We start from the raw sequence: 24,941 nt of genomic DNA, 5'->3' as shown, positions 1-24,941 counted from the left end.
CAGAACGAATTAATTTCGTAAGACAAGGTATCACTGTACCTTCAAATTTAAGATAATTGATTTTCCTATTCTTTTCTTGTTTCAAATGTTGAAGTCAACATTCAATAACTTCTGGTTAAAACAATACTGAAATCCCTTTGAAAAAACATATCCATACAGAAGTAGAATAAATGTCTTAGGATTTGAAGTGCCTATATGAATTAATCCAGAGGGAGTTTCCTTTCACTGAGGTAATTTTTATTTAGAGAGAGAAACACTATGTATTGAAATAGCAATAGCATTTAGATTTACAGTGGTACCTCAAGATACGAACCCCTCGTCTTACGAACAACTCGTGATACGAACCCGGGGTTCAGAAAAAATTTGCCTCTTCTTACGAACTTTTTTCGAGTTATGAACCGGCGTTCGGAGACTGCTGGGAAGCCGCGCGGCTGTTTTAAAAGGTGACAGCTGGGCGGCGGGGCTTCCCAGAAGCCTCCCGAATGCCGGTTCGTAACTCAAAAAAAGTTCGTAAGAAGAGGCAAAATTTTTCTGAACCCCGGGTTCGGTTCGGGAGGTTGCTGGGAAGCCCCCCAGGCCGGCTGCGACCTTTTAAAACAGCCGCGTGGCTTCCCAGCAGTCGCCGAAAGCCGTTTTTTTGCGGGGGTTTTTATGGTTGCACGGATTAATTGACCTTACATTGTTTCCTATGGGAAACAATGTTTCGTCTTACGAACCTTTCGTCTTACGAACCTCCTCCTTGCACCAATTAAGTTCGTATCATGAGGTATTACTGTATATACTGTACTGCTTCACAGTGCTTTACAGCCCTCTCTAAGCAGTATACAGAGAGTAAGAATATTGCCTCCAACAATCGGGGTCTTCATTCCAGTGAGAAAATTCTTTGATATGGTGTATGATCTTCTGTTTGAGTAGTGAGTTGGACTAGAAGACCTCTTAGGTGTATTCTGATATAAAGTCCTTAATCTTTGTGAATATAGCCATAAATAGACACATAAAAAGAATATGAAATACATTTATTTCATATTTTTCTTGTTTCTTCTTATCTTTCCACTTAAACATTTTCAGTTTGTTTTTCAATTGAATTGCACAGCTTATATTTATGTTAAAGGTAGAAAAAACTCAAAGGATTTATTGGTCTTTCTTTTACATCTCAAAAACCTGAAAGTATGTGCAAACTTTCTATATACACATTGTTTGTCTACTTCCAAAAAGTAAACTTAAAATTAATTTCATAGAACTTTGTTTCATAGCTTTCTAGAAAAGCTTGCTCCTCTTTGTTTTTACTAGACTTACCAGACTGAGAGCAAAATCCCAGAGGACCAGTCAGGGGCAGCAGAGAGTTTATTTTCTCTCTCTGCTGCCATCTGGTGATCCTTTGGATTTCCACAAGCCAGCTCTAGTAGCCCTTATTTATTATCATCCTTCCTCTCTGCTGCTAAAGTAGATGCCAGGATTCCATAGCAGTACAGTAGAACCCTGACTTACGAGACTAATTGGTTCCGGAAGGAGGCTCGTAAGTCGGAACGCTCGTATGACGAAACATTGTTTCCCATAGGAAACAATGTAAAGTCAATTAATCCGTGCAACAACAAAAAAACCCGCTGCCGCCGAACGCGGAAGTTAGCGTTCAGAGACAGCTGCGAAGCGGCGCGGGTGTTTTAAAACGTGGCAGCCGGCCTGGGGGGCTCGGGGGCTTACCCCCGAGCCCCCCAGGCCGGCTGTGACGTTTTAAAACACGCGCGCTGCTTCGTAGCTCTCTGCTGAATCCGAACGCGGAAGTTAGCGTTCCGGATTCAGCAGAGAGCTGCGAAGCGGCGTGCGTGTTTTAAAAGGTTGCAGCCGGCCTGGGGGGCTTGCCATCCCCCCCCCCGAGCCCCCCAGGCCAGCTGCAACCTTTTAAAACACGCGGGATACGAGCGCCAAGGAGCTGTCTCCTGAAGCCGAAAGCGGAAGTTAGTGTTCGGCTTCAGGAGACAGCTCCTTGGCGCTCGTATCCCGAATGTGAGCTCGGGAGGCGAACAAAAATGTCGCTCCCCTCCCAGCTCTTATCTCGAGTAGCTCGTAAGTAGAGCTGCTCGTATGTCGAGGTTCCACTGTATGTTCAAAACAACTCAACTCCTTGTCTGGAACACTGGAAAAATGAAGTAGATTTTAATGAATACACAGGAAACGAGTCAGTGCTTCAAAAACTTCCAGGAACTTTTAAAAACAGATTTAGGACAAGGGATTTCTCTTCCTTTCACCAACCCTCCACTAGTAATCCTCTGCTATTTTAATATCCATTCCAAAATGTTTCTCTGTGCTTTCCCCCCATGATTTTAACTTCTGTCCAAACTGGAACTACTATATTTGCACAATTCCTGCCTATTCGTTATACCATTTATAGGTAGTTGTTATGGCCGTTGATCTGATGGTGTACCATTGAGATCCGGCCATAAATGGAATGCATAGTTTTTAAATGTTGGACCTAAATTGTTTTTAAATTGCTTTTAGAAATTTTAGTATGATTTGAATGTTTCATCTCTGGTTGTGAGCTGCCTAGAGTTGCTAGGGCAGTGATGGCAAACCTATGGCACAGGTGTCACAGGTGGCACGCAGAGCCATATCTGTTGGCTGTTGCCCTAGCTCAGCTCCAATGTGCATGTGTGTGCCAGCCAACTGATTTCTGGCTCACACAGAGGCTCTGGGAGGGTGTTTTGGGCTTGCAGAGAGCCTCCAGAGGGTTGAGGGAGGGTGTTTTTACCCTCCCCCGGCTCCAGGGAAGCCTTTGGAGCCTGGGGAGGGTGAAACACGAACCTACACGAACATGGGCCCACAGAAAGTTGAGAAACATTTCCGGCCTCCAGAGGGCTTCCAGGGGGCCCTCCCCAGGCATTGAATTATGGGTGAATTTCGGCACCCAAGGAAAAAAAGGTTCACCATCACTGACCTAGAATGTTAGGCGGCATACAAATTGAATGAATGAATGAATGAGCGAACAAACAAACAGTCCTTGACTTACGATCACAATTGATACCAAATTTTCTGCTCCTAAGCGAAACATTTGATAAATGAATTTTGCACCACATTATGATCATTCCTTGCCACCGTTATTAAGTTAATCATTGCAGTTGTTAAGTTAATAACTGTTGTTAAGTGAATCTGGCTTCTCCATTGACTTTGCCTATGAGAAGATCACAAAAGGAGATAACATAACTAGGAAGCAGGATGTTACAATGGTGCCAAATATGAAAAATGGTCATAAGATATTTTTTCGATGCCGTTGTAACTTTGAACAGTCATTAAATGAACTTCTGTAAGTCGAGGACTACCTGTGCAGGAAATCTGCATGCTTTCCTTCAAAATGTCATTTCTGCCTCTCAGCTCTGCAGCAAAGCTCAGGATGTGACACATGGGATGGGCCAGTGACAGGCTGCCTGTCGCCAGCGCTTCCGGGGCGCTCCCGGTGACAGGCGCAGGTGCGCATGTGTCTGGCTCGTGTGTGCACACACTGGCATGAGATTCGACTTCTGCGCATGCGCAGGAAGTGAAATTTCATGAGTACATTCGCATACACGAGATTTTGCCGATTATCGGCGATTTCTTTGCTTCCGCCTGTGTGGAAGCAAAGAAACCACCAATAATTGGTGAAATCTCACGCACACGAGTGTCCTTGTGTGATATTCCTCTTCCTGCGCAGAAGCTGAATCGCACGCAGGCACGCACATGCCAGGAACATGGAGATGCAAACACATCTCTGTTTTTCCAACCGGGACTGCGCATCTGACTGTTCCAGCTGCAGCCCATTCCTGGTAGGGGCCCAGCAGTGAGGCCGAGTGCCTTCTCTTGCAAAGATGGTATGCCTAAAAGTAAAACACCACAATATAGTTGGCGCTTGTGTTTCAATGGAGTTTCTAACGTGTCTTTTGGAAAGAGGATTTCAACCGTTCATGGTTCACTATTTCAAGCACTGCTGCATTTTTCAAAGCCGATGTTATAAAAAGCCGCTGGGTGTGGAATAGCAACCTAAAAACACCCCAGACTAAACAGCGCTGGGAAGTTCAGCCACATGACTTCTATTCTAGGTTCTCTCGGGGAATCACTGCTATCCTTTCAGCCAAATATGCAATGTTGGAAATTCCCTGGTTGACAGTTAAAAATAAAGCGAGTGGGTGGGTCCCTCCAATATTTATTCAACCACAGTAATCAACTTAATCCTTGACTTCAGAGCAGGGATGAAATTCAGCAGGTTCTAACAAATTCCGGAGAACCGGTAGCCGAAATTTGTTTGTTTGTTTGTTTGTTCGTTCAACATCCATGTTGCCCAATTATTATTATTTATTAGATTTGTATGCCACCCCTCTCCGAGGACTTGGAGCGGCTATCCCAAAGGACTCATACCGGTGTGGTCCAGAGAGCCGTACCAATATGAACCCACTGATTTTGAGCTATTTTTTCCCAGCATCTCCGTCTCAGTAGTAGTCCCCTCCCCCCTTCCTGGCTTAATGCTGACCTTTAAACTTCATCCAAAGCACAGCTGAGGGTTTTTACCGTATAGAAACGCCGGGGGGAAAAACTCGCCCAAAATCAGTGGGTTCATACCATTACGGCTCTACCCCCCCCCCACACACACACACTGCTGTTAGATTAAAAAAAAAATACCCAAACGGACAGACCAAAAGGACGTTTTTCCGAACTTCCAATTTGTCCGTTGAGGGATTTTTTTTGCCTCCAGAGCTTCAGGGAAGCTTCCCTGGAGTGTACAGAGGAGGAAACGGCCTTTCCAAAAGCCAAAAATTGAATTTTTTCTTACAAACTATTTTCACCTTATGAGCCCAAGCCTCCCCTCGCTGTGGGAGGCTCAGAGGCATCCCAGCGCTTCGTCTGGCAACGGAAGTCCAGAGGCGGGGATTCCCAGTGGCGCAAGGCAAAAGGTGACTTTTGGGATGGGGTTGCACCCATTATTTGCTTTTACATTGATTCTTATGGGGAAAATTGCTTCGTCTTAGGAGTTTTTCAAGTTACAAACCTCGTCAGGGAACGAATTAAGTTCATAAGACAAGGTATTACTGTAATTGTCTAGGCCAGTGATGGGAAACCTTTTTTTCCTTGGGTGTCGAAAGAGTGTGTGTGTGTGTGCTATCACGCATGTGCGAGTGCCCACCTCCATAATTCAATGCCTGGGGGAGGGTGAAAACAGCTTCCCCCACCCCCCGGAGGCTCTCTGGAAGCCAAAATCGCCCTCCCAGAGCCTCTGTGCAAGCCAAAAATCATCTGGCTGGCACACCCATGCACGTTGGAGCTGAGCTAGGGCAACAACTCATATGCTAGAAGATATGGCTCCGCGTGCCACTTGTAGTACCTGTGCCATAGGTTCGCCATCACTAGTCTAGGCTATTTGGGGGCGGGGGGGAACAGCATCCCCAACTCCAGGCAACAAGTTTATTCTATTGATTCATTATTCTCAGTGTCAGGAAATCTCTCCTTAATTCTAGGTTTCTTCTCTCTTAATGATCTTCCACTCATTGTTTCTTGTCCTGTGCTGAGTTGCTTTGGAGAATTAAATCTGTTCCCTCTTTTCTGTGGCAGTCCCTCAAATAATGGAAGACAGTTAGCAGGTCTCCCATAATCCTTCTCTTTAATGCCCTTAGATTTATGTACTCCTTCACAGTCCTCTCAAAGCAGTTTACAGAATCAGTCTGTTGCCTCCAACCAATACACTTCACTCTCAATGAATGCACAAATACATCCATGTCACTTTCTCAACCGTAAAGGGCAAGGAGATGTTTGTTAAGCCCAAAGTAATGGCCTCTTTCCTGTCACCACACTACAAAAAAGACATTGAGACTCTAGTGTAGAAAATGGGCAGAGGAGAGCAACCAGGGTGATTGGGGGGCTGGAGACTAAAACATATGAAGAGCGGTTGAAGGAACTAAGCATGGGCAGTCCGGTGAAGAGAAGGACCAGGGGAGACATGACAGCAGTGTTCCAATACTTGAGGGGCTGCCACAGAGAGGAGGGGGTCAGGCTGTTTTCTAAGGCACCAGAAAGTCAGACGGAATAATGGATGGAAGCTGACCAAGGAGAGATTCAACCTCGAAATAAGGAGAAACTTTCTGACAGTGAGAGCGATCAATCAGTGGAACAGCTTGTCTGCGAAGGTTGTGAGATCTCCAACAATTGAGACTTTCAAGAGGAAATTAGACTGCTATTTGTCTGAAATGGTGTAGGGACTCCTGCTTGAGCGGGGGGGGGGGACTAGATGACCTACAAGGTCCCTTTCAACTCTAATAATTTGTATAACTCTGTATGATAACTCTATCACAAAATGAACAAACCATTGTTCTTCACCTTTTTCCCTTGGAAACCGTAGACATTCCTTAGTTCCGGGGTCTCCAACTTTGGCAACTTTAAGACTGGTGGACTTCAACTCCCAGAATTCTCAGCCAACAAAACCTAAAGTTTACAGGTCTTAAAGTTGCCAAGGTTGGAGCCCCCTGCTTTAGTTAACTCCATGCCACCTACGCTCCACCCCTACCCTTCGGCCTGCTAATCAAACTAGTTACATCCCTTGCGTTGCCCACACAACTCGTTTGTGATGTGCCATCTTTATCTTCTTGGGGGAATTTTATAATTGTTGTTTAGGCTGCTTTTTAAAAAAACCTACACATCTAAAATTAAGCTCTGAAATGCAGCCTTGATTGCCTTCGGTTCTGTTATATTTGAGGGATCATTAATAGATACCTCCCTCATCTTTTCGCCAATGCTTCATTGTGACTTATAAATAAATTCATTAATCTTACAAATGCCTGTGTGGCTGAAATGTCTGCTGTTGACTAGGCATCCATAAGGGGGTTGTGACTTTCTGAGTCACAAAAGTGGAGTGATATTCCTTTCCTCTCCTTTTGATGCAAATCTGTAGGCTTTATTTTAGAAAAAGGAATTTATCCCCCTTGCTACCATTTTTTCTGTTGACAGGAGTGGAGCATCTCTTTCATATGCAGGGAATCCTCGTCTTACTACCCCAATTGACAGCAAAACCTCTGTTACCGAGTGAATTTTGCCCCCATTTTATGACTTTCCTTATGACTTTCCTTGCCACAGCTGTTAAGCGAATCCCTGGAGCTGTTCAACTAGTAACACGGTTGTGAAGTGAATCTGACTTCCTCAATGAACATCACAACAGGTGATCACATGACTGAAGTTGTCGTAACTATGAGTCAGCATTCAATTTTTTTATATAGTTTACATAGTTTCTTTTTTAAAAATAGAATTTATTAATTTCCAGTCTCTTTTGCAAAAACAATAATACAATAATACAATAAATACAATAAGTGATTCTGCGTTGTTATATCATTGCATCTTCTCCTTTTGAGTTACCTCACATTTTATATATTTGGACATATTGTACTGATATTACATTATTGCAATAGCTAAAATACTTACACTTTTCTATATACATATTTACATGTTATACTTCTATTTTAACTCTTTATTTTTTACTTTTGTTTTTCTGTGCTCAATCCAATGGTACCATTTATTCCAGTGTTTCCCAACCTTGGCAACTTGAAGATATTTGGACTTCAACTCCCAGAATTCCCCAGCCAGCATTTGCTGGCTGGGGAATTCTGGGAGTTGAAGTCCAAATATCTTCAAGTTGCCAAGGTTGGGAAACACTGATCTATTCCATATTTCAAAATACTCTGAGTCTTTCTGGCCTCGCAAGTCAATTGTTAGCCTGTCCATCTCAGCGCATTCATAATTTTTGCTAATAATTGTGCTTTTGATCATGTGACAGGGGTTGTTGCAGTAGTTCTAAGCATGAAAAATTTCATAAATCCCGTTTTTTCAGTACCATTGTAACTTTGAATGGTCACTAAATGAATGTTGTAACCCAAGGACTACCTATATTTTTCTGTAGCCATATCCCTTGCATCTAAATGAAGAGAATAAGTTCTCCACTCCAACCCAAAAAAGTTCCAAATGAAGAAGAAATGAGTGCCACCATAAACCAAATGTCTGTCTGGGGCCAGATAGTATTAGTATGCAAAGAGAAGATAGATTATGGAATTTTGTATGTATTCCATTTATATTCCATTTTGAGTATAATGAGTTCTGAAGAACCTTATTGACTTTTTTTCATTATTACAGCAACGCTCTGAATGTAGGGAGGCAGAGGCCAGAGGTCTGGCCCAAGATCTCCCCGTGAATTTCAAATAACAGAATTGGAAGGGACTTATAGAGATCTTCTAATCCAACCCCCATTTCAATCAGGAGATTGTTGGCTGGCGGGATCACGAGGAAGGCCCTTCTCTGTGGCGGCTCTGGTCCTCTGGAATCAACTCCCCCCAGAGATTCGCACTGCCCCCAACCTCCTGGCCTTTGGAAAGGCTTTAAATTTTATATTTCTAAATTTAATTTGACTTCTATGCTGCCCAATCCCAAAGGACTCAGGGGTAGCTTACAACAACAATGTAACTACAAAACAATAAAAAGAAGTCAAATTTAAAATATTAAAAAAACGGTAAAATCCTAATTAAAAACCCATAAATTAAGCAATCACAATAAGATACATATTAATCATTCATACGATTTGGCCATGATAGTTGGTAATTCATCCCCCCCCCCCCCCAGGTCTGCCGGCAAAGCCAGGTCTTTGTGGCCTTGTGGAAGGTCAGTAGGGTGGGAGCAGTACGGATGTTGGGGGGGAGTTGGTTCCATAGAGCCAGGGCAGCCACAGAGAAGGCCTTCCCCCGCAGCCCCGCCAACCTGCATTGCTTAGTCGATGGGACCTGGAGGAGGCGAACTCTGTGGGTTCTTATAGGTCTCTGGCAGGTATGTGGCAAGAGAAGGTCTGTAAATAGCCTGGCTCTGAGCCATATAGGGCTTTATAGATAATAACCAACACCTTCAATTTTGCCTGGAGACTAATAGGAAGCTAGTGCAGCTCGCAGAGTGTAGGTGTTATATGGGTGTACCGAAGTACCCCATCTGCATTCTGGACCATTTGGAGTCTCCGAACACTCTTCAAGGGTAGCCCCATGTAGAGCGCGTAAAAACACGGTTGCCAGCAGGCCTGGGGCCATTGAGCGATAACATTCTGCTCCAGCCAGTAGTATGCTAGTAGTAATGGATGAGTGATGGATGAATGTTTTTTAATGTTATTGTTTAATATTTGGGGTTTTAAATTTTGTAACTTTGTTTTATTTCTGTATGCCGCCCTGAGTCTATTAGGAGAAGGGCGGCCTATAAATTTAATTAATTAATTAATTGCTGATATCAAAACTGCTGTCCAGTGGATTTGACAGACCAATCAGCTTTAACAAAAGCCAGGAAGGGAGAGATAGAAGGATTTCCAGAAGCTCCTGTGTGAGCAGTGGAAAAAATTTGCGTTGTTGGATGCGTCAAATAAGTGGTGGTCCAGAAGAAAACTATAGAGTGGGAGAAATGAGATGGAAGAAGATGGAAGAAAAAGAATCCGGAAGGAGTTGGACAGTCTATAAGTAGAATGAATGAATGAATGAATGAATGAATGAATGAATGAATGAATGAATGAATGAATGAATGAATGAGTGCAGAATTAGTCTAGTCTAAACCAGTGTTTCTCAACTGTGGCTGCTTGAAGATGTGAGAACTTCAACTCCCAGAATTCCCCAGCCAGGTCATAAGAGACTGGAACGGTCATAATTATGAGTCAGTTGCCAAGTGTTGAATTTTGATCCTATGACCATGGGGATGCTACAGCAGTGTGAAAGTCACATTTTTCAGTGCTCTTCATTGTGGTCACCAGATGAATGATTGGAAAATTGATTGGAAGTCGGGGATTATTTATTTTTTATTAAATTCGTATCTCACTGTGTCCATATAATAATCTTAGTTTAATGTAGTTTATAACATAAAATGTAAGGTCAGAAAACAAAAATTAAAACAGGGTAATTAAATTAAAGGGCCTAAGACCAATATTATTGAAATCACTAAATTTTTTAACAGCTTGTTGGGAGAGAATTTTGTTGTTTTCCCAATCTTAGGAGAAAAGCAGAGGAGGTCAGCCATATTTCCTTTGATGGGGGAAGTATATTCCTTAATTTCCCTCCAGTCAGTTTGAGGTTATGTCCCTATATTTTTTATTTTTGAGGAAAGCTAGCAAAATGCTTGTTCTCCTTTTAAAAAAATTCTTGTTTCTTACTTGGGTAGCTTTCTTGCTTGAAAGCTGTCATCTCAGGAATTGTTGATTGATTTTTTTTGTGAGGGAGAAATTGCAAAATGACAGTGAAGAACTGCAATTTTTTTGGCCATCTAACTTGAGCTAAGACCAGTATTTCCTGAATGTATGCTTGCTGTTTGTTTGTTTGTTTGTTCGTTCATTCATTTATTTATTTATTTATTAGATTTGTATGCCGTCCCTCTCCGAAGACGAGGGATAGATAGATAGATAAAGATGATAGATTTGTTTTGCAAAATCATTTGCATATTATTTTCATGACAGGTCATTCTGTTATTCATTCAACTCTTCAAAGGGAACTCTTTTGCATGAGCTTTAAAATAACTACCAGTATTTTGATGATGATCAGAATTATGTTTAATGTTATTATTGTGTTTTTATTAGAAGATATGTCAAGAGGAAAAATGAATAGATATATAATGCTTAATTGTTTAACGTAGTATAATTTTAAGATTAGAGAATTGATATTAATGTGAATGAGGTTGTAAATACTGAAGGCAGTTGCACAGAAGTATCTGTACCTGGACAATACATTGTTTAAGGAAGGATGAAATATTTGTATATTGAAAAATAAAAGATAGTAAAACTTTATTTTTTAAAAAATAACTACCACCAGAAAATTAAAATGAGGAAAGAGAAGATTAATTTAGTTTCCATTTATCTTCAGTTTCCAGATCTTTTATTATTTGGACTGGTATGTTTCCAAATTGGGCAGCTCAATTTAACAATCTTTAAAACAAAGACCCGCCTATTTTGAGGGGACTTTTCTGTTTTAAATGGGAAGTTGGGATGGTTCACCCCATACAGATGCCTACTAAGTATTTCTAGCCTCTAAGAAGGATTTATAAGAGCCAGGGTGGCGCAGCAGGTAGAGTGCTGTACTGCAGGCCACTGAAGCTGACTGTAGATCTGAAGGTCAGCGGTTCAAATCTCATCACCGGCTCAAGGTTGACTCAGCCTTCCATCCTTCCGAAGTGGGTAAAATGAGGACCCGGATTATGGGGGCAATATGCTGGCTCTGTTAAAAAGTGCTATTGCTAACATGTTGTAAGCCACCCTGAGTCTAAGGAGAAGGGCGGCATAAAAATTGAATTAATAAAATAAATAATAAATAAATATATTTATTGTATTGCAAAAAATTAAATCTGTTTCTGGTAATCTAACCAGCCTTACTGAAAGTTCATTTTGTCCTGTACAAAATCAGTGTGCATATTTCTGGAAATGTTATTACTGAATATGAGGACATTCAACGTTAGCCCCTATTATCAAATGATAAATTATGTAAAGGCACTTGCTATCTTGATTTGTTTCTTTTTCCTTTATTTCAAATGTAGCTTTTTTTGACTCCCATCTCAGATGTCTTAACCAAAACCAGGTTGGGTGGAAAATTGAAGATAAGGCGCTAGGAAGTTGTCAAGATTTAAGTTGGTTTTGCTTTTTAAAGAAACTCCTCAGGGAAAAACTAGTGTCACAGAAAAAACAGGATGGAGGAATTTTCCTAAGGATTGCTTCAGACCAAAAGCCACAATCTTACACTTTGTGGAAGTGCCAGTTTGATTGTCCTGGGGTAGTTTTTAAGGAGTTGTTGATAAAATGCTTTGCAATAGGCTTGGGAGTGCTGTCCACTCCTTAATTCAGATCTGCTTTTCCCTGTTGTAGTAGATCCTTGGAGTTTTTCCTGGAGCAGGTTTTTCCCCTGATCCTTGATAAAAGATTATGCATATTATCTATTGTTACTTGTGAGGTAAGAGCATCTAGCAGACCTTGACTGATCTAGAAATGCTGACAGCTTAGTTCTTGGATGAGAGTCAACAAGGAAATGCAAACGACTCAGGCTGAAGAAAAAAGTGGAATCTCTTCTTCTCCACCCAGTGTAAACCTGTAATAGGCTGGAGCAGAAATGAAAGAGATCCGTGGCCTTTGCTGGCACCCAATAGCATAATAAAAGAGGCTTTAATTTAGGAATAATAATAATAATAATAATAATAATAATAATAATAATAATAATAATAATAATATTCATTGTTGTTAGCCGCCCCGAGTCTATGGAGCGGGGCGGCATACAAATCCAATAAATAAATTAATAATAATAATAATAATAATAATAATAATAATAATAATAATAATAATTTATTAGATTTGCATGCCGCCCCTCTCCAAAGACTCCACCCCCTCCAAAGACTCCACCTCTCTCCGAAGACAAAAGTCTTAGCATTCTCCACTTTCTGTTTTCAAAACAATATTCCAAGAATTTGTTCGACTCATCCATCAGATATTATTCCATTACAGGTAGCCCTCTACTATAAACTATAATTGAGCCCAACATTTTTGTTGCTAAGCAAGACAATTGTTAAATGAGTTTGCTCCATTTTATATTCTTTCTTGCCATAGTTGTTAAATTAATCACTGCTGTTATTAAGTTAGCAACACCTTTTTAAGTGTTAAACTAAGTATTAAAAATGGTCACAAGTCATTTTTCTCAGTGCCATTGTAACTTTGAACGGTCACTAAAGGAATGGTTGTAAGTCGAGGACTACAAGTATAGACCAGTGTTTTTCAACAAGTGTGCCGCGAGACATGGTCAGATGTGCCGCAAAGAAGGAAGCTCAGGTTCCGGTCTCGCAACTTTTTGCTGAGGGCGCGAAGAGGAAAAAGTTGCGAGACCAGAACCTGAGATTCCTTATTCGCTCGTTCCAAGTTTTCTGGCAGCTGCAGCGTCCTACCTGACTGGAGCTTCCCTGGTGGCGGTGGCAGATGAGCTTTAGGGCCTGGCGGGAGGGCAGCGGGAGTGGGAGGGTACCGGAAGCAGCGGCACCGGGCAGTAGCCGCGGGGGGGGGGCGGCTGCGAGCGGTGGGCAACAGTGTACACCACACCAGCAACAGCGGCATTGGGCAGTAGCCGCGGGGTGGTGTCAGGGCATTTGGCTGCGAGTAGGAGCTCCAGGGTGGAGGCACCAACAGTGGCAGCTGGACGCCGTACATGCTGGCACTGGCCTGCTGGCTGGCCCGGGACAGAGGTGCCAGCCCCATGCCCAGCGCCGCACCAGCATGTACGGTGACCAGCAACACGTCCAGCCACCGCTGTCGGTGCCTCCGCCCTGGAGTTCCCGCTCGCAGCCGACCGCCCTGCCGCTACTGCCCAATACTGCTGTTGCTGGCGTGGTGTACGAGAGAGAAAGAGAGAGAGAGAGAAAGAAAGAGAAAGATAGAGCGAGACATAGAGAGAGAAAGAGGGGAAGAGAGAAAGAAAGCAAGACAGAGAAAGCAAGAGAGAGAGAGAGAAAGCAAGAGAGAAAGAGAGAAAGAAAGCAAGAGAGAAAGAGGAAGAAAGAGAGAGAGAGAAAGAAAGAGAGAGAGAAAGAAAGAAAAGAGAAAGAGAAAGAAAAGAGAGAAAAAGAAAGCAAGAGAGAGAGAAAGAGAGAGAAAGAAAGCAAGAGAGAGAGAAGGAGAGTGAGTGAGACTGAGAGAGAAAGCCAGAAAGAGAGAAAGAAAGCAAGAGAGAGAGAGAAGAAAGCAAGAGAGAGAAAGAAAGCAAGAGAGAGAGAAAGAGAGAAAGAAAGCAAGAGAGAAAGAGTGAGAGGGAAAGCAAGCGAGTGAGAAAAAGAAAGAGAGAGAAAGAGAGAGAGCAAGCAAGAGAGAGAGAAAGAAAGAGAGAGAGAAAAGGAGAGGAAGGGGGAGAGAGAGAGAAATGAGAGAAAAAAGGGGAGAAAAAAAGAGAAATGAGAAAATGATTGAGGCAGAGGATGAGAGGAAAGAGAGAGAAACTTGAGATAGAGAAGTGACTCTTGATTTAAAGCATATGATACAAAGCACCAAAAGAATAACAGAGAAAACCCCCCCACCTGTTTTAGGAAATGGTTCAAGGAAATGGTACACACACACACACACGGGGGGGGGGGGAGGAGACAGGGATGGAGAAAGAGAGGAGAGTGTCTTAGAGTGTCATTTTCTGTCATTTTGTTGGTGGTGTGCCCCAAGATTATGTAAATGTAAAAAATATGCCACGGCTCATAAAAGGTTGAAAATCACTAGCATAGACAGTCTATTGCCAGTTGAGGTCCGTACCGTAAGAGAAAAATAGAATGGCCATAGGTTTGCAAAATAGCAGCTTCCGGCATCCTGCAGGCTTCCCCATTGACTGACTTTATAGGACACTGCAGGAGTATTGGAAATGAAAGTCACGTGACAGCAGGCCAACCACAGCGACACAGCAGTGGCCACAATTTTTAATTTCAGGAATAATGCCTGCAAAATGTCCCCAGCTTTCCATTTCTGATGGTACCTGTTGTGTTTGGGCCTGGGCCAGCTATTGCTCCCACAGATGGGAGAGACGCGGCACAAACTGAATGCGAAAGCCTGGCTGACAGCCAGGAAGACGTGGCAGACAGCCAGGAAGACGTGGCAGACAGCCAGGAGGACGAGGCCACTGGTACGCAGGATTCAGCAGACAGTCCAGGGGATTTGGCATGCAGTCCCTCAGACAGTCTTTCGTCTCTGGGTTCTTCTGCAGATCATAGCCGAAGAGCTATGCAAAGAAGGGATCGCTTTAAGGAGTATTACAAGTCATTTTAGGAGCACCTGGGCTGGGTGTGGTTCTTATACTGAGGGCTGGGTGTGGTTCCCTTAATGAGGGCTAAAGGGATAAAAGGGAACAAAGGCCAAGGCAAACTGTGGCTGTTTATATGTGTTATTTTGTGGGTCCTGCTCTGAAGTTTCTGTTCCGTGCCGTTGGAGTTTTCAACCCAGCTTTTTCAGACAAGTGGAAGGTGAAAACTCTGGGAATTGCTGTTTGCTCCAAAGATTCAAAAGGACTCCTGAAACGTCTTGGCTCATTCCAGGTTGTCTTTGTTTGTTTTTTCCTGTGTTTTTGTATGCGGCTGAAGTAAGCCTTGCACTATCATTGTTTTCAGACACTAAGAACTGTTTTTGAGTAACCCTTTTTTGTTTATCTAATACAAGTTTGCTGATTAGCAGAGCGCGTGTGTATTTGATTTCTTTTCTTTGGACTGTTACGTATTGCCTGAGCCCAGTCAGGCAGAACAGTACCCATGAACCTTTCCTTTCATTCCATAAACCACAAGTGCTTTTATGCACTGAATCATGGGGGATTTCCAGGAAGCAATTGTTTATTTTAAGGAAAGATATTTGCATCACAGCTTTTTAAATGTTGCTTTTATTGCTGTTGTTTTAGAAGCAGGGTGCAGTGTTTTGGCAGCGTCATGCAAACCAGCAAGCCAGTGTTTAACCGGTAGCTAGAAAGAATGTCAGTGGTTAATTTGGTCACATTCCAATTAGTGTTGGGCGAACCGAACTTACATAGTTCGGGTTCGTGCCGAACTTTGCGGTGTTCGGCATACCGAACCCGATCCCAGACTTTTTCAGAAGTCCGTGTTCATGTTCGGGGCTCACTCGAACATCACAGTGGGCGGGAGGGGGGAGGGGGGAGGGCTCTGACTCAGCGAAGCTGGCTGAGGAACTCTGGAAGTTGAAGTCCACAAAGTCTCTCTTAAAGTGGCCAAGGTTGGCTGGCTGAGGAATTCTGGGAGTTGAAGTCCAGTATTAAAGTGGCCAAGGTTGGCTGGCTGAGGAATTCTGGGAGTTGAAGTCCACAAGTCTTAAAAGTTGCCAAGGTTGGACTAAATAAATAAGGAAGTTAAGGCCACGACACCACCTTGCTTGTCCTGCAACCCAGAGCAATACTGATTGGCTGCCGAGCAGGAAACAAAACCAAAGTCAGCACCAATCGCCTGTTGCGCCCATTGCCCAGGGCAGCCTTAGCTCACCCCGGCACTCTTTGGAAAGGGGAGGGGGGTGGGTTCTGTGTTGACGTAGGCCCTGCCCTCCCGTCTTCCGCCAAGGCAGCCTGCGGCCGCCTGTCAAACAAAACCTTCAGGTGGCGCAGGCCCGGAAGCCGTGTGCGTGCCGATCTCCTTTTATTTCTTACGGAAAAGGCTCGGATGCCGCAGCCAAGCCTCCTCCTTTAATTTCTTTTGCCACCGCGCACGCGATCATGTCAGTTTCCCACGTGAAAAAGCAGAAGATGGAGTCAGCACTGGAGCAGTTCAAGCAATACACCACCATGGTGGCTGATGACCGTGGTGGCTGACTCAGAGCCCTCCCCACCTCCCCCTCCTGGCCACTGCCTGCTTGAAGCTGCTGGCCGGGATCCTGAATAGCTAGCCAGCAGAACCTGCCTCCCGAGCCCTCTTGCCCGGCGGGAGGCGAAGCGCTGGAAGGAGTGTCAGGCTCCATCAAACAGGTGATGGAGCCTGACACCTCCCCACCAGCGCTTCAGCTGGCAGCTTCAAGCGGACGATGGCCGGGAGGGGAGCACTCGGAGGCTCAAGCCAGAGCCCTCCCCGCCCCCCCCTCCGCCGGGCCAGAGGGGTTGGGGTTCGGGTTCAGTGAACCTACCCGAACTTCGATGTTGAGTTCGTCTGAACCCGCCGAACCTGAACTTCAGCGGGTTCGCCCAACACTAATTACAATCTGAAAAAATATTACCTTGTAGTTACATTAAAAGAGAGCAGGAAAAAAGAGAATAATGTTTGGAAACCACTAAATAATGTTTGGAAACCACTAAGAAACAAGACTTGGTTCCTAAAGACATTTTGTAAATATTATTTCCTGGGAATAATTTTGATAGACCTTTAAAAAATTAAGGGTGTAAAAATTATTCACATTAAAAACAATTATGCCACAAATTGACTCTTGGTATATATTGTACTATACATATATGGCTAAGTGAAAGGAGAAAGAAAATTAGAATTAACAAAAATCCATTCAGCCATTATTAATATGCATGGAGTTCTATAGAAATCCAAGATTAAACAATTACTGGGAAACAAGCCTCTCCAGTCATTTTGAATCTGATTAATATAATTTCCATTTCATTAGATCTTCAGTCATAGACAGTTCTGCCCCATTATACTTTTGCCTTCTATATTTTTAAAAGAAGCAATTGGTTCATTTGGAAATCTTCGTTTGCTTCCTGTGGTGAGGGAGAATTGCTGTGCAAAAAACAATTTATCCTTCTCATGCTTTCTTAAGTTGGAGGAAGGAATAAGAACGGAAGTAGATATTCAGAGTTTACCATGAGACATTAAAGGTCAAATTTTGATTGTGATTTTTTGAAAAAATATCTTAGAGATTTGACTTTTTAAATTGGCATCTGTCAATCATTTTGCTTTAGGCAGATATCAACTGTCCAATGCAAAATATACTGTATGCCACTGGGCATAGTATCAGGCAGGTATACTCAAAAAGTGTTGCATCCTTGCTGAAGTTAAACCATCCTTGTTCCAAATGTGTTTTTTCAAAAGGCGAACTGGACTTTCCTTGAAGACATTTTGCTTGTCATTCAAGAACCTTCTTCAGTTCTGTCTGAATGGTGGAAGATGGAAGGATTCATATTCCTTGCAGTCACCTGTCATTAGCACTCTGTCTGAGATAACTGAAGCCACTTGGAAGCTTATCTATGCCTTCAGGGTCACTTGAAATAGTGCAAATGGGTGTGGAACTTCCTTGCCTTGTAGATAGGAGTTGGTGGTGGTTTATCTCTCTCTCTCCCCCCCCCCCATTGAGAGAGAGCTGTTTAATTTTAACATACATGGCCTCTTTGATCCCTCTCTCATACCAGTGGTCCTCTCTGTCCACTATGTGGACTTTGCCATCTTTAAAAGACTTTTGTCTTTTATCTTCCAATAGACGTTAAGTCACTCTTGCACAATTGACCAGCAATGAGAAATTATTTGAAATACCTGGTATAGCATCTCCTGAACTTCCACCATGAAATAAATCCATGTCTAGATATCCAATGTTCTGTGAATATTCAGCAACTATTAAGCATAAGCATTCGTCAAATTTATGCCGCTAGGCCTGGGGCCATTAGTGCTTTAGTGTATTTATGGAGTGAATGGTGATGAATGTCTTTTAAAATTATATTGGAATTTTTAAGTTCTTTTAGTCATGTTAATTGGATTTCTATACTGTTATGTATTTTTGATATGTTGTGAGCCGCTCCGAGTCCTTGGAGAGGGGCGGCATACAAATCCAATCAATCAATGTCTGTGTCAAACTGTTCAAAAGAAAATTCTAAGGATAAATTGAATGTGCATATTTTCTGAAGTCTTTGTTTATGATTCCTTCACTCTCACAACGTTACGTTTCCCTGTTTCTTAAATGTTTTCCCATGTCCTGGTTGCATTAACAGCTGTTACTACTTTAACATAAGTCAAAATTCTGGGATTTAATTTTTAGTATATTATGAAGTTAAAATGTCTGTAGAGATTCTCAGCCCTCCACATCATGGTTGTCTCAAAGGTGCCTTTTCAGGAGTCAACTGGACTTCCTTGTTTTTCCTTTTGAAGACATTTCACTTCTCATCCAGGAAGCTTCTTCAGCTCTGATAGGATAGTTCAACGTCCTGTCATCCTATTGGATGAGAAGCGAAACGTCTTCAAAAGGATAAACAAGGAAGTCCAGTTGCCTCCTGAAAAGGCACCTTTGAGACAACCATGATGTGGAGGGCTGAGAATCTCTACAGACATTTTAACTTTGTAATATACTAAAAATTAAATCCCAGAATTTTGACTTATGTTAAAGTAGTAACAGCTATTAATGCAACCAGGACATGGGAAATCTTCGTTTGCTTCCAGTGGTGAGGGAGAATTGCTGTGCAGAAAACAATTTATCCTTCTCATGCTTTCTTAAGTTGGAGGAAGGAATAAGAACGGAAGTAGATATTCAGAGTTTACCATGAGACATTAAAGGTCAAATTTTGATTGTGATTTTTTGAAAAAATATCTTAGAGATTTGACTTTTTAAATTGGCATCTGTCAATCATTTTGCTTTAGGCAGATATCAACTGTCCAATGCAAAATACACTGTATGCCACTGGGCATAGTATCAGGCAGGTATACTCAAAAAGTGTTGCATCCTTGCTGAAGTTAAACCATCCTCGTTCCAAATGTGTTTTTTCAAAAGGCGAACTGGACTTTCCTTGAAGACATTTTGCTTATCCTTTTGAAGACGTTTCGCTTCTCACCCAATAGGATGACAGGACGTTGAACTATCCTATCCGAGCTGAAGAAGCTTCCTGGATGAGAAGCGAAATGTCTTCAAAAGGAAAAACAAGGAAGTCCAGTTGCCTCCTGAAAACGCACCTTTGGGATTACTAAATTAGTTTTTCAAGTAGGGATACGATTCATTTGAGGATGATCTTGTTGATAATCTCCTCATTTACTGACCATTTTTACGGTTTGTCTTATAAGGGTTTGAGCTACATGAGGTGAAAATTTTAGCTGCCTGCTGCAATTTTATAGACACGTTTTTAAAAAATATGCAGCTTGTTGAGCTTCAAGATATATGTTTGCATACATCTAGAAATGAGCACAATGTTTCATTCTTGCATTATTATATTGTGTACCTTGAGGTACTCCTATTAATTACATCTGTGGTTCTCAACCATTTCTTCATCATGGATGTCTTTTAAATACCTTTTGAGGCCACAGATCATGGCCATGGAGCACCAAAAACCTAACTCAAGATTTAAGTCATAGCATTTTTCAAGTCTTTGTGGACCTCTGTGATGACTTCATGCCCCCCCCCAGGGGTCTGTGGACCACAGATTGTGAACCCCTGGATGACATCAAGAAGTTTCCAAACATCCTAGACTTGAGTTTTCGTCAACAGTGAAAGCTACCGCATCACCCTCTCTTTAATTGTTTTTCTACTTCTTACCTATGGAGTATGGTATTGATTTGCCTAGCAGCATGTCTTTTTCTGTAACTGGTCTGTTCATAGGTTGACTAGCTTATGAACATGGATTTCCCCTCTCCTCAAGGTGGGTGTCAGCACCCCAAATGGCATCTGAGAAATGAATCAGATTCCAGTCCAAATCTCTCAGCCAAGGTTCGATTTATTATCAGAGCCATGTTGGTCACACCATTGCCATCCTGATACTAACTTCCTTCCAGGTTAAGGTTCATCCCTTTCCCCACACGCACAAGTTCATCACAAGGACCAGTTCAAGTGCAGGGATTTCACCAACCTCCTCCTTACATCCACTGGTGCAGAAGAAAGGATGACCTTGGACTCTAAGAAAGGAATGTGTTGTGGCTAGTAACTTTCCCTCTCATGCAACTATTCCTGCCAGTTCCCATAATACTGTTCTACTGTGGCAGGCCAAAGTCTCTAACTCCACATGATGGCTTCAGCCTGACAATAGGTTTGGTCATGATCTGTCTTAACAGCAAAATGTCTGATGCTTGAATGGGTGAAGTTTCGGAGGAGGTCAGTAACACCCAAATTTAGACTCATTCAGCCACAACACTGAGAGTGTCCCAAAATCAACTCTTGCGTGTCAGTCTGTGCACATCACAAAGTTCTTGTGAGAATTAAGTGGGATGACTAGTAAGTAGGGAAGACCGCAGATGTACTTTGGCAGAGGTACAGGTATAATAATCATTCTTGGAAGACAACTAGTTTTGATCAGAAATCATCTGCTAACAATTCAGAATATATTTTTTCCCTCTTTTGCTGATTTCAGTATCTGTTTTCTCTTATTTACGTGTGTGTGTTGTATTCTTTTTCCGCAGTGCCCTTAAAGATAGCAGATTTCCCCCAATGACGAGGGATGAACTGCCACGGCTTTTCTGCTCAGTGTCTCTGCTTACTAATTTTGAAGATGTCTGTGATTATTTGGATTGGGAGGTAAGGAACCTCTAACATTTGCATATTTCATGGAGTGACATTTCTCTATTCTGATTATTGAACAGTTTAGAATGTTGTCTGAAACTTGTTTGCAATTAGGATCTGCTTTATACTGCAAGAGTGTGAAAAAGCAAGGAGGTGACTCTCATGCTGTCCTTCATCCAGTGAAAATGATCTCCAAAAGAACTAGACCATTAATTTCCCACCCTGAATTCTGCCCTCTTCAGCCTGTGAATGTGTGTTCACATTTTGATTTTCCTGTTGGCTGCCCTAATTTATTACTCCCTTTGTTGAAGTTACTGTCCCAATGAAAAAGATAAATTTTTAATGGTGAATTCAGTTTCATTATGTTAGATGGTCAGAAGGAGGGGATATGAACTGTAACATTTGTATGTATTAAAAACAAAACTTTAGTCTTAAAAAACAAAACAAAAGAACATAAAGATTCTATCCAGCCTTCTCACATATATGCTATTTTATGAAATATGGGATATTCCCTCCCCATGAGAAATGCTGCAAGCCTGAACACAGATTTATCATTTCCTTGAAAATAAAGCTTTAAAATAAATTCAGCTCGAATTAAAAAAAAACCCAGGTATTTTTATCTCTTCCATTTTCAACTCTGAAGCACAGCAACTCCCACACCTGCACTTATTATTAAAAAACTTACTTGATGCTTTACAAATTTAAAATATTTGCAGAGCAAGAGGAATTCCAAAAACTGTCTTGGCCAACAAATAGTCTGCAATGGGCATCTTAGTAATTTCAACAATAACGAGCACTCGACCATCCCAGCGTGTCACTCAAATTCCAACATTCTACCTTGATTTCCATCCCATGAGCTCTAGAGCCGAGCTATGGAGGCTTGTGCATGTGGACATTTTAACATTTCCATGTCAGTCTGCTTTCAGAACAGACACGTCTACAGCGATTGGCGTTCATTTTTAAGTTCATAAAAGTGAGGGCAGCCTCCGAGAAGGTCAGTTGATCGAGAAGAGTTAGAATTGTAGAAGATGGAAGTGTAGCCTTCACAAATTGTTCTAAAAGGCATGAGCACAATTAGTTTCCTGAGTCTCCTCCATAATTGTCCTCAACCAGGACCTCTCAGGATTTTCTGGAATTGGCAAAAACGTTTTGTCCCGTCCAATATCCTCTAGAAATTTGTGTGGGGCTAAAACTCAAAGACTATTTGGCCACCCTAGCCTTCCTTACACAAGAGGGTGGGAACAACATCTGTCCCAGTTCCCAGATCGCACAGCCCTGTTGGTTAGGTGTTCCAGAGCCCACCATTTTAGCATCTTGAGAAGGTTGAGAATGGGAGCATTAGGACAGGAGTAGGCAAAGTTGGCTCTTCTATGACATGTGGACTTCAACTCCCAGAATTCCTGAGCTTGCATGATTGGCTCAGGGATTCTGGGAGTTGAAGTCCACAAGTCATAGAAGAGCCAACTTTGCCTACCCCCTAAATTAGGACACTATAAATATTAGATTTTTTAAAATTTGTTTGTTTGTTTGCTTGCTAAAAAAGCCAGAGATTGAAACATTGAACTGTGCCCACAGTAGAAGTAAGATCTCTCTCCTTTTTCCTCTTTTTAAACTACCAAAGTAAAATGTACTACAGGGTGTTTTTTTTTACAGAGCTAGCAAATAATCACCCTCATAGCATTTTGCATGCAACTCTGAATTGGCTGCTGAGGCTGAATAAATCCTCACTCATGAATTGCCATTTGCTTGGTTTCTGAATCAGAATACAGTACATCTAAAGCTCTAGAGATTTATTTTAAATCCCAGTCTGGTTACAGAAAACACTAAGGAACTCCTCTTGGTGTTAGCTACGTCCCCTAATATTTGCTAGTTATTGCATTATGAATGATGCAAGGCAACGTGCTGTTAAGAGCGTTGCCTTTGCAAAAACGCATGCCTGAGGTTTCCAAATACTCACAATGTGGCTTCAGGTCTGTCCACTTATAGCTAATCTCTCCTGGGATGCAGGGCTTAAATAAATATGAGAGTATAAATTTAAGTCCAGCTCTTTGTGTGCAAAATCTTGCCAACTGTCTATATGATGTACAACTCAGCAGCTGAAAACCACCTGCACACAGCAAAGGCCCGTAGGTATTTATAGATGGCTGTGTAACAGACCCAAAGTAGCAGCCTTTTTATATCTTTACAATTCTGGGGATAGTTGGCTAAACCTGTTTTGGTTTTGGTTTGTTTTGGGCACTTGCTTTTTTGGGGAACATGTTTCTCCCGATCAAATCCTTGATAGTCTCAATAAAGAGAGGGGAAGGGAGGATTGAATTGAATGTTCTATTGGGAACCTTGGGGTAAAACTACACTTCCAAATGCAAAAGAATAAAGGACTCTCCTTTAGCATCCCCAGAAAACATGATCTCTGAACTTCCCCCTTTCTGCCCTACAAGCTTATTTCCCATTTTGAAACCTAGATATGGTGGGTGGGTGGGAACAAAACAAAAGAATACTTTATAGGGAGAAAGGGGCACTAATGGGCGGCGAGTGGTATTTGCACATTGAGGTTGGGAAGGTGTAGTTTTTTGGATTTTTTTTAAAATGGAAAATCTAATCTTACAGGTTCACCATTGGTAGAATGTCATTTCCCCCCACATTTTGTTGATTAGAAATAAAAGCTAGATAACAATAACAGAGAAGCTACTTGTCCTCACCCAGCAGTTCCAATTAAGATACCACCTTTGCTTAATTTTGCATTCCTTCACACTGCAACAGTGGCAAGAAAATAATGCAGAATTTAGAAACTTTTTTTTTGAGAACCTTGATGCTATCTGATCATGATTATTGGTTGCCGAAGATATTGAATAGTTGGGCCAGGAAAAATCTGCAAGAAAACCGCCAACTCAGAGAGCACCAAGGACCTCACAATTCAACCCCGAGCTCCAATATTCTCTTCTACTGGGACCATTTTTTTTAATAGTTAAAGCTGGGGATCTGAGAGAGGAATCAAGATAAATCATCTCCTTCTCACTGTCCCAGGGGAGACATCATTTTCAAAGACTTGGGTTTTCTAAATGGGAATTTGGGGTTTCAGTTTGACCTGGAAGGGTATTTTTTAAAAATATATATCTAGTATTTCTCATTATCTTTATTTCATGGCTCCATAGATATAAGGAGACAGGAAGAGTAGGATTTTATTGAAATGTTGGATCCTTAAAAGAATGATGCGTCACTGTATTTGGTCCTTACAGTGAGACCGCTTATATCATCCGTGTTTCTTTTAAGGGGGACTGCAGTTATGCAATGTGAATGGCAAAAGGTCATTTCAAGATGGCTAGAATGTGACCTAAAGAGAGAATGGGGTTCTTCCACCTGGTATAACTGCTCATGTCCAGATCATCCTGAAGGGCCATCCACCTGGTTAGGAGACCTTACTTCTGTAGGTATGCCATTGATGATCTTGTGGGAGCTAATCCAGCAATTTGCTAATTAATGCCAAATGCTTTCCAAATTCCAGATGTTCTCCAGCGCCCCCCGTGCTCCTACGGTTGGTTGGCCTGACCTTGCTGAGGGAGGAGGGGGATATCCGTGGTCTTCTGCGTGAGGGTCTCTCAGCTGGCTCCGTACGGTTCTTTTCTCCCAAGAGAAGGGATTTCGAAAAGAGGGACAAGTGAATTGGCTGCCATTAGCTTCCACATGGTTTTTCAAATTGCTGCCATTTTATTGTTTAAGTATACTTTGCACGTTTCTCTAGCCACTTGCCCCGAGAGTCACCTGGGATCGTAGAGCGCCAGTGAAGGCCTTCCATTTTGTCCATTCATCCTTCCATAGCATGGCTACGTGTGACTTGCTCTGCTCATCGGCTCACGCTATCTGTGGCTACTTTGTAAGGAAGGGGGGCACAAAGTTCTCACCTCCAGCAAAAGTTCCCTTCCCCAAGAAGTGTCCCACAAACTATGTCAGGGTGAAAATAGAGGAGGCTCATGGCAGATGGCAGGGCTGAAAGTTGTAGGACTCCATAGAAGACATAATTTTGACTTTGCATCTGAGGACA

The 24,941-nt window shown here is 42.2% G+C and overlaps 1 protein-coding gene across 1 annotated transcript in view; it reads left to right on the top strand.

The window, feature by feature from the left end:
• Nucleotides 1-24,941, top strand: part of AMMECR1 (AMMECR nuclear protein 1) — a 196,455-nt gene that overhangs the window by 117,951 nt on the left and 53,563 nt on the right. Inside the window, exon 3 of the mRNA XM_070759553.1 lies at nt 20,803-20,917. Within this exon, the coding sequence (XP_070615654.1) occupies nt 20,803-20,917 (115 nt within the window). The remainder of the gene's footprint in view (nt 1-20,802; nt 20,918-24,941) is intronic.

This window comes from Erythrolamprus reginae, chromosome 8 (genome assembly GCF_031021105.1).
Source record: "Erythrolamprus reginae isolate rEryReg1 chromosome 8, rEryReg1.hap1, whole genome shotgun sequence".
In the NCBI taxonomy this organism is placed as follows: Eukaryota; Metazoa; Chordata; class Lepidosauria; order Squamata; family Dipsadidae; genus Erythrolamprus; species Erythrolamprus reginae.
Note: the sequence above shows the minus strand (reverse complement) of the source record. Positions and strands in the feature narration are given on the sequence as shown.